Source organism: Neomonachus schauinslandi, chromosome 5, assembly GCF_002201575.2.
Source record: "Neomonachus schauinslandi chromosome 5, ASM220157v2, whole genome shotgun sequence".
In the NCBI taxonomy this organism is placed as follows: Eukaryota; Metazoa; Chordata; class Mammalia; order Carnivora; family Phocidae; genus Neomonachus; species Neomonachus schauinslandi.
This window is the reverse complement of record NC_058407.1, coordinates 83,134,709-83,150,601: the sequence shown is the minus strand read 5'-3', so window position 1 is coordinate 83,150,601 and position 15,893 is coordinate 83,134,709. Positions and strand designations below refer to the sequence as shown.

At 38.2% G+C, this 15,893-nt stretch overlaps 1 protein-coding gene across 1 annotated transcript in view; it reads left to right on the top strand.

Annotated features, from left to right (window-relative positions):
* ETNK1 (ethanolamine kinase 1) overlaps positions 1-15,893 on the top strand; it is a 57,310-nt gene that overhangs the window by 16,730 nt on the left and 24,687 nt on the right. Inside the window, exon 2 of the mRNA XM_021690487.2 lies at positions 268-527. Coding sequence (XP_021546162.2) covers positions 268-527 — 260 coding nt within the window. The remainder of the gene's footprint in view (positions 1-267; positions 528-15,893) is intronic.

Sequence of the window (15,893 nt, the reverse complement as noted above, 5' to 3'; positions counted from 1 at the left end):
ACTGGAGATTGAATAATTAACACTTCTGGATCAAGAAAGACATAATGTTATAGGAATTATAGCATTCCTTTTTGTTTAAGTCTGGAATTAAAATTATAGACATGTTAGGCAAAATTGTATTTAAAAGTTTTTTTATGTTAAAAAGTAGATATTTTCTTTTAATTAGTATTTAATTATTTTAAGCTGTCTGCTATTTCATTCGTTAAATGTATGTAATCGCTTTTTTCCCTCATTTTTTCTTTCCTTTTTTTTTTTTTTTTTTGGCAGCTTTTCACAGATGGAATCACAAATAAACTTATTGGCTGTTATGTGAGTAATACAATGGAGGATGTAGTCCTGGTGCGAATTTATGGCAATAAGACTGAGTTGTTAGTTGATCGAGATGAGGAAGTGAAGAGTTTCCGAGTGTTGCAGGCTCATGGCTGTGCACCGCAACTCTACTGTACCTTCAATAATGGACTGTGCTATGAATTTATACAGGGAGAAGCATTGGATCCAAAGCATGTCTGCAACCCTGCTATTTTCAGGTACATTTCTTTTTTTAATAATTTTTCTTTTTGAAAAATAAGTATTAAGTGCGCTAAGGAAATTATTTTTTAAAACTGCCTTTTCTTTCTTTGAGCAACTATTTGGTTACCTTAGAAACTTTCTTTAGTTAGGGTTCTGTTTTGTTTTTGCTGAAGAAAAAAATCCTTTCTGTCTGCCGTCTCATTGTTGACTCTGCAAAAAAAAGGACTGTGAGATGTGGTTTTGGATTAGTCTGCTGCAGAGTATCAAGGCTTCACTTTATTTATTTATTTTACTTTATTTTATTTTTTAAAATTTAAATTCAATTAATTAACATATAGTGTATTATTAGTTTCAGAGGTAGAGGTCAGTGATGCATCAGTTGTATATAACACCCAGTACTCATTACATCATATGCCCTCCTAATGCCCATCACCCAGTGACCCCATCCCCTACCCGCCTCCCCTCCAGCAACCCTCAGTTTGTTTCCTGTTATTAAGTTGTCTCTTATGGTTTGTCTCCCTCTCTGATTTCGTCTTGTTTTATTTTTCCCTCCCTTCCCCTATGCTCCTCTGTTTTGTTTCTTAAATTCCACATATGAATGAGATCATATGATAATTGTCTTTCTCTGATTGGCTTTTTTTGCTTATCATAATACCCTTTAGTTCCATCCACGTTGTTAGAAATGGCAAGATTTCATTTTTTTTTTTAAGATTTTTAATTTATTTATTTGACAGAGAGAGAACACAAGCAGGGGGAGAGGCAGAGGGAGAAGCAGGCTCCCCACTGAGCAAGGAGCCTGATGCGGGGCTCGATCCCAGGACCCTGAGATCATGACCTGAGCCAAAGGCAGTTGCTCAACCCACTGAGTCGCCCAGGCGCCCTTTATTTATTTATTTATTTATTTTTGATGGCTGAGTAATATTCTATTGTGTGTGTGTGTATATATATGTGTGTGTGTATATATATATATACACCACATCTTCTTTATCCATTCATCTGTCGATGGACATCTTGGCTCTTTCCATAGTTTGGCTATTGTGGACATTGCCACTATAAACATTGGAGTGCAGAGATCCCTTCGGATCTCTACATTCGTATCTTTGGGATAAATACCAAGTAGTGCAATTGCTAGGATGTAGGGTAGCTCTATTTTTACCTTTTTGAGAAACCTCCATACTGTTTTCCAGAGTGGCTGCACCAATTTGATTCCCACCAGCAGTGTAAGAGAGTTCCCCTTTCTCCGCATCCTCGCCAACATTTGTTGTTTCCTGACTTGTTAATTTTAGCCATTCTGACTGGTGTGAAGTGGACCCCTTAATTTTTTTAAAGTAGTGCTTGGATTACAGCATTTTACATTTTTTTTTTTAAAAGATTTTATTTATTTATTTGACAGAGAGAGCGAGAGCAGGAACATAAGCAGGGAGAGAGGGAGTGGGAGAAGCAGGCTTCCCGCCGAGCAGGGAGCCCGATGCGGGTCTCAGTCTCAGGACCCTGGGATCATGACCTGAGCTGAAGGCAGAGGCTTAACCGACTGAGCCACCCAGGGGCCCCAAAGCATTATACATTTCTTATCACTAACTTTTGTAATTCAGTTGCTCATATTTTCAGAGTTTTTGCTTACTAAGATTCTTTTTTTTTTAAAGATTTTATTTATTTGACAGAGAGAGCTCACAAGCAGGGGCACAGTAGGCAGAGGAAGAGGAAGAAGCAGGCTCCTGGCTGAGCAGGGAGCCCGATGCGGGCCTTGATCCCAGGACCTGGGATCATGACCTGAGCCAAAGGCAGACGCTTAACGACTGAGCACCCAGGCACCCCTCTTTTTTAATGCTGTTAACACTGTTACTTTTTAAACTTTTTATTTAATTCACTGTATTATGTTACTTTTTAAACTTTATTTAATTCAGTATGTTTTCTGTAAGAGTAATTTCTTGCATATGCTAGATCATTTTTCCAAAATTACTGTCTTTTACAGTTCTTTTTCTGCTCTTAAAAACTAGCGAATGAGCTTGATTTGAAAACTGCAAATTCATTCATAGTTTAAACCAGAAGTTCTCAAACATTTTGTTCTCAGGACCCCTTTAGAACTCTTAAAGGTTATTGAGGACCTAAAGAGTTTTTGTGAGTTATAGCTATCAATATTTACCATGTCAGAAATTAAAACAACTCTTTTTGAATACAAGAATATCAGGCACACATTGTTAGCTCTCTGGGTGATAACGTTATCACACCACTTCATGTAGCTTCTTGAAAACTACACCGTGTACTCATGAGAGAATGAGAGTGAAAAAGGGAAATATACCATCTTATGAGAGTAGTTTTTAACTTCATAAACCTGAAAGGGTTTGAGTCTCTAGGGATCCTGGATCATATATATTTTTTTAGATTTTATTTATTTACTTGAGAGAGAGAGAGAGCACGTGAGTGTGAGTGCGAGCATGAGCAGGGGGAGGGGCAGAGGGCTAGGAAGAGAGAAGCAGACTTCCCACTGAGCAGGGAGCCTGATGCAGGGGTCCATCCCAGGACCCCGGGATCATGACCTGAGCCGAAGGCAGTTGCTTAACGGACTGAGCCACCCAGGACCCAGGTCCCCCTTCTTTTTTCTTTTCTTTTTTTAAAAATTTTATTTATTTATTGGAGAGCCTGGACCATATTTTAAGAGTTGCTTCATTAACACTGGGTGAGAATGGAATGGCCTAGTATTTACCTATTTTAAACTGGTTTCAAATAATATTTAAAAATATTTTGGCATAGAAATCTATCTACTTAAACCCCAGTTTTTAACCAGATAGTCTTTTCCCTTATGTGAGTGTACAGTTTAGAATGTATTGAAGGACCCTAATTAACAGATAATATGTTTTTTCTTTTGTGTCACATTTTTTGTGGTCTTTAGGTTTGTGTGTGTGTGTGTGTATCAGATTTATTTATAAATCCTCAATCTTTTTTTTTTAAATAATTTTATTTATTTGAGAGAGAGAGAGTGAGAGAGAGAGCCCATGAGCAGGGGCAGAGGGAGAGGGAACAGCAGACTCCCCTGCTGAGCAGGGAGCCCCACATGGGGCCCGATCCCAGGATCCTGGGATCATAACCTTAGTGGAAGGCAGATACTTAACTGACTGATACACCCAGGTGTCCCTGTAAATCCTGTCTTGTTCACCATGTTTGAGATACATCTATATAACAGGATTAAAAGTGATTAGATGCATAAATTAGGCCAAAGGAAAAGCTGGAGTTAGATTCAGATACAAAAAGTATATTCCATAAGGTTCTTAGAGAAGGGCCATATGAGCTTCCTAGTATAACTAAAGCAGGGAGAAAAATATTAGTTTTAAGAGTCAGGGTCCAAAGGATTTAAAAAGAAAGTTGCCTAAGGGTAATACCACTTTTACTGGTGTAGCAGTCTTAACTGCCTTTGTAAAACACATACTTTTATGCATTTGACGTTGATATTCCTAAACTGTCTTTAACACACCGAATTTAAACTTTCAGTTGAACAATTGGCAGTGGTTATTGCTGGTCAGAAGTTCATATTCAGATTTCTCCCTTCTATTTACTCTATAGTCTCATGATGGAAACTGAATGCCTAGGGCAGTTTTTTTTTCCTCTTTGAGTGATTGTGAAAAGTTATGGAATCTAAAGCCATGTGAAATTCTATATATGGCATTATATCTCTGTCGCTCAGGATACACAGTGGAAACCAGACTGCTTCAGATTTATGGGCTGTGTGAATTTGGCCATAGTACTGAAACATTTTGTGCCTGAGTTTCCTTATCTAAAAAATGAGAATAATAGTACCTACTTCTAGGGTTGTTGTAAGGATTAGAGTTGTTAGTATACGTAAAAAGTTTAGAACAGTGCCTGGCATATGTTAAACACTATGTAACTGTTAGGTTTTATAATTATTATAATTTTTTTTTTTTCCTCAAGACTTCTCACATTTTATCTGATTTAGGCAGATCTTCTGATAACTTGGACATTAATTAAAGTATTACAGTGTTTAGGCAAACTATGGATATTACAAATCAGTTGACTTTATTATGCCTTTATTTTATTATTTATTTAAAGATTTTATTTTTTTGAGCCAGCAAGAGAGAGAGTGCGTGTGAGCATGAGCATGGGGAGAGGGAGAAGCAAACTCCCTAGTGAGCAGGGAGTTTGATGTGGGACTCCATCCCAGGAACCTGGGATCATGACCTGAGCCGAAGGCAGACGCTTACCCCACTGAGCCACCCAGGCATCCGTTATTGTGCTTTTAGAAACATATTTTCTGAATTCTAAAATTCATAGATTTTTTTGCTCTTATGTACTATTTATTATAACATGTAGTATTCCTTAAAGTGTACGCAAGCAGCATGTAGATGTGGCATAGCAAGTAATTATTGCCACCACTAAACCCTCCTTCTTGTTTGTGACAGACAAAACTAACCAGTCTTGGAGCTCTTTACTTCTGAACATAGATGAGATTTCAGAGTCTTTCTCAACTAAGTGATTTTAGGTAATTACTACCCAGGAGTAGTCCCTTGTTTTGGTTTTTATTTTAACTTCCTCTAAGAGACCATTTTATATTAAAAAGTCAAGATTTTAGGGGTGCCTGGGTGGCTCAGTTGGTTAAGCATCCAGCTCTTGGTTTCAGCTCAGGTCATGATCTCATGGGTTGTGGGATCGAGCCCTGCATTGGGCTCCACATCAATGGGGAGTCTGCTTGAAGACTTTCTCCCTCTGCCCTCCCCCTAGCTCGCATGCTTGTTCTCTCTCAAATAAATAAATAAGTCTTAAAAAAAAAAGTTGGGGCGCCTGGGTGGCTCAGTTAAGTTTTCTATAGAATTTCTGTTTTAAAAGGAAAGCTTTGCATAATTGATTTTTTTTTAAAAGATTTTATTTATTTATTTGACAGAGAGAGACACAGTGAGGGAAGGAACACAAGCAGGGGGAGTGGGAAAGGGAGAAGAAGGCTTCCTGAGGAGCAGGGAGCCTGATGTGGGGCTCGATCCCAGGACCCTGGGATTATGACCTGAGCCGAAGGCAGACGCTTAGCGACTGAGCCACCCAGGCGCCCCTGCATAATTGATTTTAAGTAATCTTAAGTAGAAAGAGAATAATTGTAGATTATAGTCTTTTTCGACTTTTTTTTTTTTAAGATCTGTTTATTTAAGAGAGCGAGTGAGAGAGTGTGAAATGGGGAAGGGAAAGGGAGAGGGAAAGATAGAATCTCAAGCAGACTTGCCGTTGGCCATGGAGCCCCACACAGGCTTGATTTCACAGCCCTGAGATCATAACCTGAGCTGAAATCAAGAGTCAGATGCTTAACCGAATGAGCCACCCAGGCGCCTATTCAATTAATTATTCAATTACAGTTTTTGATCAAGAACACTGAAGTTTGCCAAAACTCGGGGTACCTGAGTGGCTCAGTGGTTAAGCGTCTGCCTTCGGCTCGGTCATGATCCCAGGGTCCTGGGATCAAGCCCCGCATTGGGGTCCCTGCTCGGCAGGGAGCCTGCTTCTCCCTCTCACACTTCCCCTGCTTGTGTTCCTTCTCTCACTGTCTCTCTGTCAAATAAATAAATAAAATCTTAAAAAAAAAAACCTAAAAAAAAAAAAAGTTTGTCAAAGCTCACTTTGGTATTTGATACATGTCATAAACGTGTTTTTTACATTAAATTATATGACATTCTGAAAAAGATCAAACTGTGGAGACACTAAAAAAGGGCTAAGGGTTAGTGGGGAAGGAGGGATGAATAGGTGAAACAGGATTTTTAGGGCAGTGAAAATGTCTGTATGATACTTTAATGGTGGATACCTGTCATAAATTTGTTCAAACCCATAGAATGTATACCACCAAGTGTGTACCCTGATGTAAACCATGGACTTTGGGTGTCAGTATGGGTTTTTCAGTTGCAACAAATGCACTGCTCTGGTGGAGAATGTTGATAATGGAGGAGGTGATGCTTGTGTTGGGTAGGGGACATTTGGGAAATCTCTGAACCTTCCCCTCAATTTTCCTGTGAACCTAAAACTGCTCTAAAAAAGTCTACTAGAAGAAGCCTTTTACTGTACTTTCAGTTAGATCTCCTTATTTAGAATATATGATACTAATGCAGGCATATGCACATTTCATTAAAAAAAATGGTGTTAGAGACCAAATAGCAATACTTTCAATTAAGTTCTGTTACACTTGGCTTGCAATGAATGATAACACTGAGTTGACTCACAATTTTGAAAAAAAGAAGCAGAATGGAGGTTGAGAAAAGAAGGAAAAGAAGATGACAGTAAGGATATGGTTAGTTGACAGTGTGAGTAGTAATACTGGCTATTTAGTTTATTTTGCAATTAAATTTACTTCAGGTAATGTAATTCTCTCATGGGATATTTAAGAAGGTTTTGTTAATTACTGTAAAACAGAAAATACAGAAAGAGCTAACAGAGAAGGGGGGATATTGATAAAATAGCTGAAGTATAAATGATTTTAAAAAGGAATGTTGTATTGTTTTCAAGTAAGTACAGGGAAGTACTTTTTAAAAAAATATAAAGTAAGCAATTGAATGAATGATAATTCTAGAGCCCCAAGAAGAAGTTAGGGAAATAAATATAGGATAATGTGCTTTATATATTTAGCTTTTCTCCTTTAAAAAATGAATTTCATATATTTATGATAAAAAAGGGTCTTTGATTTATCAATTTATAGGGCTTATTACTAATTTTGGATTAGTTAGTTATCACATTTTGAGCCATTGTTATTAGGTAAACTGATTTGCAGCCAACAGTAAGTGTTGATTGAACCTTAGATCAAAGTCCACAGAGCTCTCTTGCTATGGTTCATTCAGACATAGCTACTTGCCCGTATTATGATTGTTATAGAGTATCTGCTTTGAATATTTAAAATCTGATATATATTTATGTTTAGTCTAGGGAAAGAAAAAGAATTCAGACAGTCTCTGCTCTCCTTCCAAGTAATTTGCAGTGTGTGACAGACAATAATCTTGGAAAAAAGTATGCTAAATAGTATACACAGAAGAACAGAAAAGGTTTTCAAAAAAAAGTACAGATCGTTTATTGTCATATACTTGGGAAATTAGGCAGTGTTTCACTGAGATCACATTTGAACTGGACTTTATTTATTTTTAAAGATTTTATTTATTTGAGAGAGAGCATGAGCTGGGGGAAGGTGCAGAGAGAGAAGCAGACTCCCCACTGAGCAGGGAGCCTGATGTGGGGCTTGATCCCAGGACCCCAGGATCATGACCTGAGCCGAAGGCAGATGCCCAACCAACTGAGCCACCCAGGCGCCCCAGAACTGGACTTTAAAGGAAGAGGCAGAGCATATGGAAGAGGCTGTGAAGGAATGGTATGATAGATAAAGACGAGTTGCACCAGGTTAACGCTTAACTAGTAATTCAGCTTATGGAAATTTATCATGATGTTTTATTTGAACTTTTCTGTGGCAATCAAGTATTACAGAGATATTCAGAATATTTTTAAAAATTCACAGGTGGGGGTGCCTGGGTGGCTCAGTCGTTAAGCGTCTGCCTTCAGCTCAGATCATGATCCCAGGGTCCTGGGATTGAGCCCCGCATCGGGCTCCCTGCTCGGGGGACAGCCTGCTTCTCCCTCTTCCACTCCCCCTGCTTCTGTTCCCTCTCTCGCTGTGTCTCTCTCTGTCAAATAAATAAAGTCTTTAAAAAAAAAAATTCACAGGTGTTTAGGAATTTTCTCATCAGATGTTTCTCTGAAACTTGCCTTTTGCTAGGAATCCTGCCTGCAGTTTAATTAAAAACCACCCAGCAACAGACATAATAGGAGGAAATGCAGTTTAAAATTAATTATTGCACATTTATCAAAAAGCGTAAGTAGAAAACACTGACTTCCAGTGCTAGAATGTATTGTAGTGGAACTGGTACATTGTGAGTTGCAAGTAATACTGGTAATGTTCTCTTGGAAATTAATAGGACAATATATAATAATTCATAAAAGAAAGTTATATGTTTATGTCATGACAGCTCTTATATTCAGATATAACCAAGGCACATCAGCACGAATACTATGCTACTATTGAAATGATAATTTTGAATACTGTCTAAAATATGCAGAATGGCTGATGCAGGGTTAAGAGGGAAAAAATCAGCTTAATAGCTGAACTGTGGCTGCAATTACACAATAATTGGCTTATCTGAAAATCCAAAGGGAGTATGTAAAAATGAAATAAACTATTGGAGTGGTAGGCTTAGGGATTATTTTTCAATTAAAAAATTCCTATTATTATAATGCTCTTAAATTTTTTTTAAAGATTTTATTTATTTGAGAGAGAGCACAAGTGGCGGGGGGAGAGCAGGGAGTCCGGCATGGGGCTTGATCCCAGGATCCTGGGTTCGTGACCTGAGCCGAAGGCAGTCGCTTAACCAACTGAACCACCCAGGCGCCCCTTGCTCTTAATTTTTTAAAAGCTTCCAAGAGTGGGGACAATTAGTATTAGTGGATATTTAAAAATTTTCTGAAGCCTTGAAATTTTCAAATGTTTTGCTTTACTGAGAATGGGATTTTAAGGTAGCATTTGCCTTGATGTTAGTGCAGTGAAGCCTTACTTACTATTTTTTGGGTTGGGGGGGGCAATTTTTTTTTTAAATTTAAATTCAGTTAATTAACATATAAGGTATTATTGATTTCAGAGGTAGAGGTCAGTGATTCAGTCAGTCTTATATAATACCCAGTGCTCATTACATCACGTGCCCTCCTTAATGCCCATCACCCAGTGACCCCATCTCTTCACCCTCTCCCCTCCTGCAACCCTCAGTTTGTTTTCTATGATTAAGAGTCTCTTATGGTTTGTCTCCCTCTCTGATTTCATCTTGTTTTATTTTTTCTGCTCTTCCCCTATGCTCCTCTCTTTTGCTTTTTAAATTCCACATATGAGTGAGATCATATGATAATTGTCTTTCTCTGATTGACTTATTTCACTTAGCATAATACCTTCCAGTTCCATTCACGTTGTTGTAAATGGCAAGATTTTTTTTGATGGTTGGGTAATATTCCATTGTATATATATGCCACATCTTCTTTATCCATTCATCTGTCGATGGACATCTGGGCTCTTTCCATAGTTTGGCTATTGTGGACTTTGCTGCTATAAACATTGGGTTGCAGGTGCCCCTTTGGATCACTACATTTGTATCTTTGGAATAAATATCCAATAGTGCAATTGCTGGGTCATAGGGTAGCTCTATTTTTACCTTTTTGAGGAACCTCCATACTATTCTCCAGAGTGGCTGCACCAGTTTGCATTCCTACCATCAGTGTATGAGGTTCCCCTTTGTTCACATCTTTGCCAACATCTGTCGTTTCCTGAGTGGTTAATTTTAGCCATTCTGACTGGTGTGAGGTGGTATCTCATTGTGGTTTTGATTTCTATTTCCCTGATGCCAAGTGATGTTGAGCATTTTTTCATGTATCTGTTGGCCATTTGTAGGTCTTCTTTGGAGAAATGTCTGTTCATGTCTTCTGCCCATTTCTTGATAGGATTATTTGTTCTTTGGGTGTTGAGTTTGATAAGTTCTTCATAGATTTTGGATACTAGCCCTTTATCTGATAAGACATTTGCAGATACCTTCTCCCATTCTGTCTGTTGTCTTTTTGTTTTGTTGACTGTTTCTTTTGCTGTGCAAAAGCTTTTTTTTTTTTTTGTACAAAAGCTTTTTATCTTGATGAAGTCCCTATAGTTCATTTTTGCCATTGTTTCCCTTACCTTTGGATGAAGCCTTATTTATTGAGACTAGGTAGAAGAAGGACCGATCTATGATAGTGAAAATCAGAAATCTTTAAGTAATTTTTAATTACCTTCTGATATATACAAATAAAGATTCATGGTTTATTAAGTAGTGCAGAATTATATTAATGAAGTGATTTTTTTTTAGTTTTTTTTTAATTATATAAATTTACTAATAGAAAACAATTTCTCTGAGGGGGTTGGGAGAAAAATTTCTCTAATCAAGTCTTGTTAAGAACTATATTCTTTTTATAACTATTTGATTAATTTATTTAATTAAATTTTTTTTGGTGGAGGTGCTGGGCAGTGAACTAAAAATTTCTTTTTACCTGTAAGATAAATGTAACAATTTACCATCTTAATCGTTTTTAACGTATACCATTAAGTACTATTAAGTACATTCACATTATTGTGCAACCTAGTCCCACAATTACTTTCATTCGGACCTGAGCTGAAGGCAGTTTTTTTTTTAAAGATTTTATTTATTCATTTGAGAGAGAGACAGAGAGCACGAGCAGGGGGAAGAGGCAGAGGGAGAAGCAGACTCCCTGCTGAGCTGGAAGCCCAATGTGGGGCTCCATCCTAGGACCTGGAGACCATGACCCGAGCCGAAGGCAGACGCTTAACCATCTGAGCCACCCATGCACCCCCAGAACTAAAATTTTGTATGGCTTAAACTGCAACTTTCCAATTCTCCCCTACCTCCAGCCTGGGCAGCCATCATTCTACTTTCTGTCTGTATGAATTTGACTGTTGTAGGCATTTCATAAAAGTGGAATCACACTTTTTGTTTTTTTGTGATTGGCTTATTTCACTGAGCATGGTGTCTTCAAGGTTCATCCATGTTGTAGTGTGTGTCAGAATTTCCTTCCTTTTTAAGGCTAATACTCCATTTTATGTATATATACTGTAATTTGTTTATCCATTCATCCATGGATGGACATATGGGTTCCTTCCACCTTTTTGGCTATTGTGAATAAGATTGTTATGAACACAGGTGTACAAATATCTTTTCAAGACCCTGATTTCAATTTTTTTGGATATATAACCAGAAGTGGAGTTGTTGGATCATATGGTAATTCTGGTTGTAATTTTTTCAGGAACCACCATACTGTTTGCCATATCAACTGCACCATTTTACATTCCCACCAATATTGCACAAGGCTGCAGTTTCTCTGTATCCTTGCCAATACTTATTATTTTGCTTTTTTGCTTTTTTGATAGTAGTCTTCCTAATGGCTATGAGGTGTTACATCACTGAGGTTTCGATTTTCATTTGCCTAGTGATTAGTCATATTTAGCATTTTTTCTTATGCTTGTTGGCCATCTTATGCTTGTTGGCTTCTTGGGGGAAATGTTAATTTACCCGTTTTCTTCTTTTTTTAAAGATTTTATTCTTAAGTAATCTCTACACCCAACATGGGGCTCAAACTCATAACCCTGAGATTAAGAGTCTCAGGATCTACTGACTGAGCCATCTAAGAGCCCCTGTTTACCCATTTTTTAATTGGATTGTTTATTTTTTGTTATCAAGCTGTTGTATTTTTTTTTTTAAGATTTTTTATTTATTTTTTAGCAGAGAGAAAGACAGCGAGAGAGGGAACACAAGCAGGGAGAGTGGGAGAGGGAGAAGCAGGCTTCCTGCCGAGCAGGGAGCCCAATGTGGGACTTGATCCCAGTACCTTGGGATCATGACCTGAGCCGAAGGCAGACGCTTAACACCTGAGCCACCCGGGCGCCCAAAGCTGTTGTATTTTATATATTCTGGATATTAAGCCTTATCACATATATGATTTGCAAATATTTTTTCTCATTCTGTAGGCTGCCTTTTCACTCTGTTGATTTTGTCCTTTGATGCAGTTTTAAATTTTGATATAGTTTAATTTACTTAATTTTACTTTTGTTGCCTGTACTGTTGATATCATATCCAAGAAATCATTGCCAAATCCAGTGTCATGAAGCTTTCTTCCTTTTCTTCTAAGAGTTTTATAGCTTTATTTATTTTTAAAAAATTTTTTAAAAGATTTATTTGAGAGAGTGAGTGGAGATAGAAAAAGAGAGTGAGCATGAGAGTGGGTAAGGGGCAGAGGGGAGGGGAGAAGCAGACTCCCCACTGAGCAGGGAACCCGATGCAGGGCTAGATCCCAGGACCCTGGGATCATGACCTGAGCCGAAGACAGATAGATGCCTAACCGACTGAGCCACCCAGGTGCCCCAAGAGTTTTATAGCTGTAGCTCTTATATTTAGATTTTGATTCATTGAGTTAATTTTTATATATGATGTAAGGCATTTCGATATCCAGTTTTCCCAACAGCAGCTGTTGAAAAGACTGTCCTTTGCCCATTGGATGGTCTTTGTACCCTTATCGAAAATCATTGCCATAAACTTGAGGGTTTATTTCTGGGCTGTTTGTTCCATTGGTCTATATGTATGTCATTGTGCCAGAACCACACTGTTTTGATAACTGTAGCTTTGTAATAAGTTTTGAAGTAAGGAAGTGTGAGACCTCCAGCTTTATTCTTTTTTTTTCAAGGTTGTTCTAGCCATCTGGGGGTTTCTTAAAATTACATTTGAATTTTAAGATGGGTTTTTCTATTTATGCGAAAAGCTCCACTGGGATTTTGGTAGGAATTGCACTGAATCTATAGATTACTTTGGGTAGTATTGACATCTTAACAATATTAAGTTTTCCAATCCATGAACATGGGATGTCTTTCCATTTACTTGTGTATTTAATTTTTTTTGGCTGTGTTTTGTAGTTTGGAGTATACAAGTCTTTCATCCTCCCTGGTTAAGTTTTTTTTAAAGATTTTATTTATTTATTTGACAAAGAGACAGTGAAAGAGGGAACTCAAGCAGGGGGACTGGGAGAGGGAGAAGCAGGCTTCCTGCCGAGCAAGGAGCCTGATGTGGGGCTTGATCCCAGGACCCTGGGATCATGACCTGAGCTGAAGGCAGACCCTTAACCACTGAGCCACCCATGTGCCGCTCACTGGTTAAATTTGTTCCTAAATATTTTATTCTTTTTGATGCTATTGTAAATGAAATTGTTCTCTTAATCTCCTTTTTGGATTGTTATTGTTAATGTAGAACTGCAGCTAATTTTTACATGTTACTTTTGTATTTTGCAACTTTGTTGAATTCATTTATTAGTAAAAACTATTTTTCTTAACAAAGACATTCTTCACAAATTGCATGTTTTGTTGAGGCCCAATTTATCAAAAATTTTAGATGAGTATGGAACTTGTAATGGACTTAATTTTTTAAGTCCTACTGAGCCACCCAGGCGCCCCGCCCCTTCAGTTTTATGTAGCATGGATTTCACCTTTCTTTCTTGTCCCAGCTTTCCTCTTCAAAGTTTTAAAATCAGTTCTTTCTGGCTTAAAATATGTCACATACACACTTGTATCTGTAAAACATATACATACACACGTATATGTCTGTATATATGTGTGTATATACACACACACCTGTACATATACACTCCTTTGTTTTGGTTTTGTTATCCTCTGACTACTTTTTCATCAAGTTTCTTTTTTTTTTAAATATTTTATTTACTTATTTGACAGAGCACAAATAAGCAGAGAGGCAGGTAGAGGCAGAGGGAGAAGCAGGCTTCCTGCTGAGCAGGATGCAGGGCTCATTCCCAGGACCCTGAGATCATGCCCTGAGCTGAAGGCAGATGCTTAACTGACTGAGCCACCCAGGCGCCCCTCCTCAAGTTTCTTGATGTTAAAGTACCAGGTGTTCATTTGGGCCCAGCTTTCTATGTATATATGAGATTGGCTAAAACTAGATTTTTTGTGTGTATATTTTTTTTTTTTTTTAAAGATTTTATTTATTTATTTGACAGAGACACAGTGAGAGAGGGAACACAAGCAGGGGGAGTGGGAGAGGGACTTCCCGCTGAGCAGGGAGCCCGATGCGGGTCTCGATCCTAGGACCCTGGGATCATGACCTGAGCTGAAGGCAGACGCTTAACGACTGAGCCACCCAGGTGCTCCTGTGTGTATATTCTTGTAGACATGAATATGTGGTCTTGTGGAAGGTCAATCAAACAATAATTAAATTTTATGTAAAGCAATGTTGGCTAATTTGTTTGAGAGATATGAACCAAGCCACTTATTCCTAAAAAGATTGAAGATTTTGATATTTTGATAATGTATTAGGCCTCTTGATAATTGAAAAATTCATTTATTGGTACATATAACTGAGAATACTAAGTTTAAACATGGGTGGATCAAGGGACTCTAACATTGTCATTAGGGGAGTATTACTCTTCTGTTTTTTTCTGTAATTTTCCTTAAGCGTGGCAATTATAAGGGCGTCTGGCTGGCTTGGTCAGTGGAATGTGAGACTCTTGCTCTCAGGGTTGTGGGTTTGGGCCCCATATTGGGTTTAGAGATTACTTGAAAATAAAACCTTAAAAAAAAAAAGGATGGCAATTATAATTATCTGCAGTTGCAGGCTTACCTGATCAGTTTAGTCATGGTGGGAGGAGGGTAGGGAGCAGGGGCGTTTTTCTAATAGCTTCAACTAGAGTAGCATCAGTCACAGTCCTGAGATCAAATCCTTTTGGCTTAGTTTGGGTAACATGCTCAGAACCAATCACTGTGGAACAAATATAGAAGGATGGAATGCTCTGGGCCAAGTCTGTGTCATCTTATCTCCTAAAATTAGTGCTGCAGATAGGATAGAGAGTTAGGATTGAGGTCAGCTCTGTATGAACCACATGAAGTAAAAGTAAAGGGGATGGAGGTTTCTCCAAAGGAAAATCAGAACTCTTTTGTTACTATAAACCAGGTAGAGAATATTCTCTGTGGTATAAAAATGTGTATTTAATCGCAATACTGCAATGGTAGATTCTCTGTGTGCCTTAATTGAGCAGTTCTCAAATATTTTTGCATATTTAATCCTTTGAGAAACTTTTAAACTTTTTTTTTTTTTTTTAGAAGGGGGTAGAGGGAGGGGCAGAGGAAGAAGGAGAGAATCTTAAGCAGGCTCCATGCCCATCGTGGAGTTGCTGTGGGCTTGATCTCACGATCCTGAGATCATGACCTAAGCCGAAACCAGGAGTTGGATGCTTAACTGACTGAGCCACCCAGGTGGCCCAGGTAGCTTTTAAATATCTTGATGCCTTGGCTGTACGCAAGACCAATTAAATAAAAATTTCTAGGGGTAGTACTTATGCCTCTGGTTGTTTTATTAAGTTTCCAGTTTGATTTCAGTATAGAGCCAAGCTGCAGAATTGTATCATTATATCAGTGTTTCTCAGACTTTACGGTGGATTGAGATCACCTGGAGATCTTGTTTAGAATGCAGAGTGCTGGGGCCCACTCCCAAAGATTGTGATTCAGTAGATCTGAGGTGGGGCCTCAGACATTCCTAGGTGGCGCAATGCTAATAGGTCCTAGAACTGTACTTAAAGAGCATTACATTAGGGCGCCTGGGTGACTCAGTGAGTTAAGTGTCTGCCTTCGGCTCAGGTCATGATCCCAGAGTCCTAGGATCTAGCCCTGCTTCGGGCTCCCTGCTCAGTGGGGAGTCTGCTTCTCCCTCTACCTTTCGCCCCTGCTCGTGATCTCTCTCTCTCAAATAAATAAATAATTTTTTTTTTTTTTAAAGAGCATT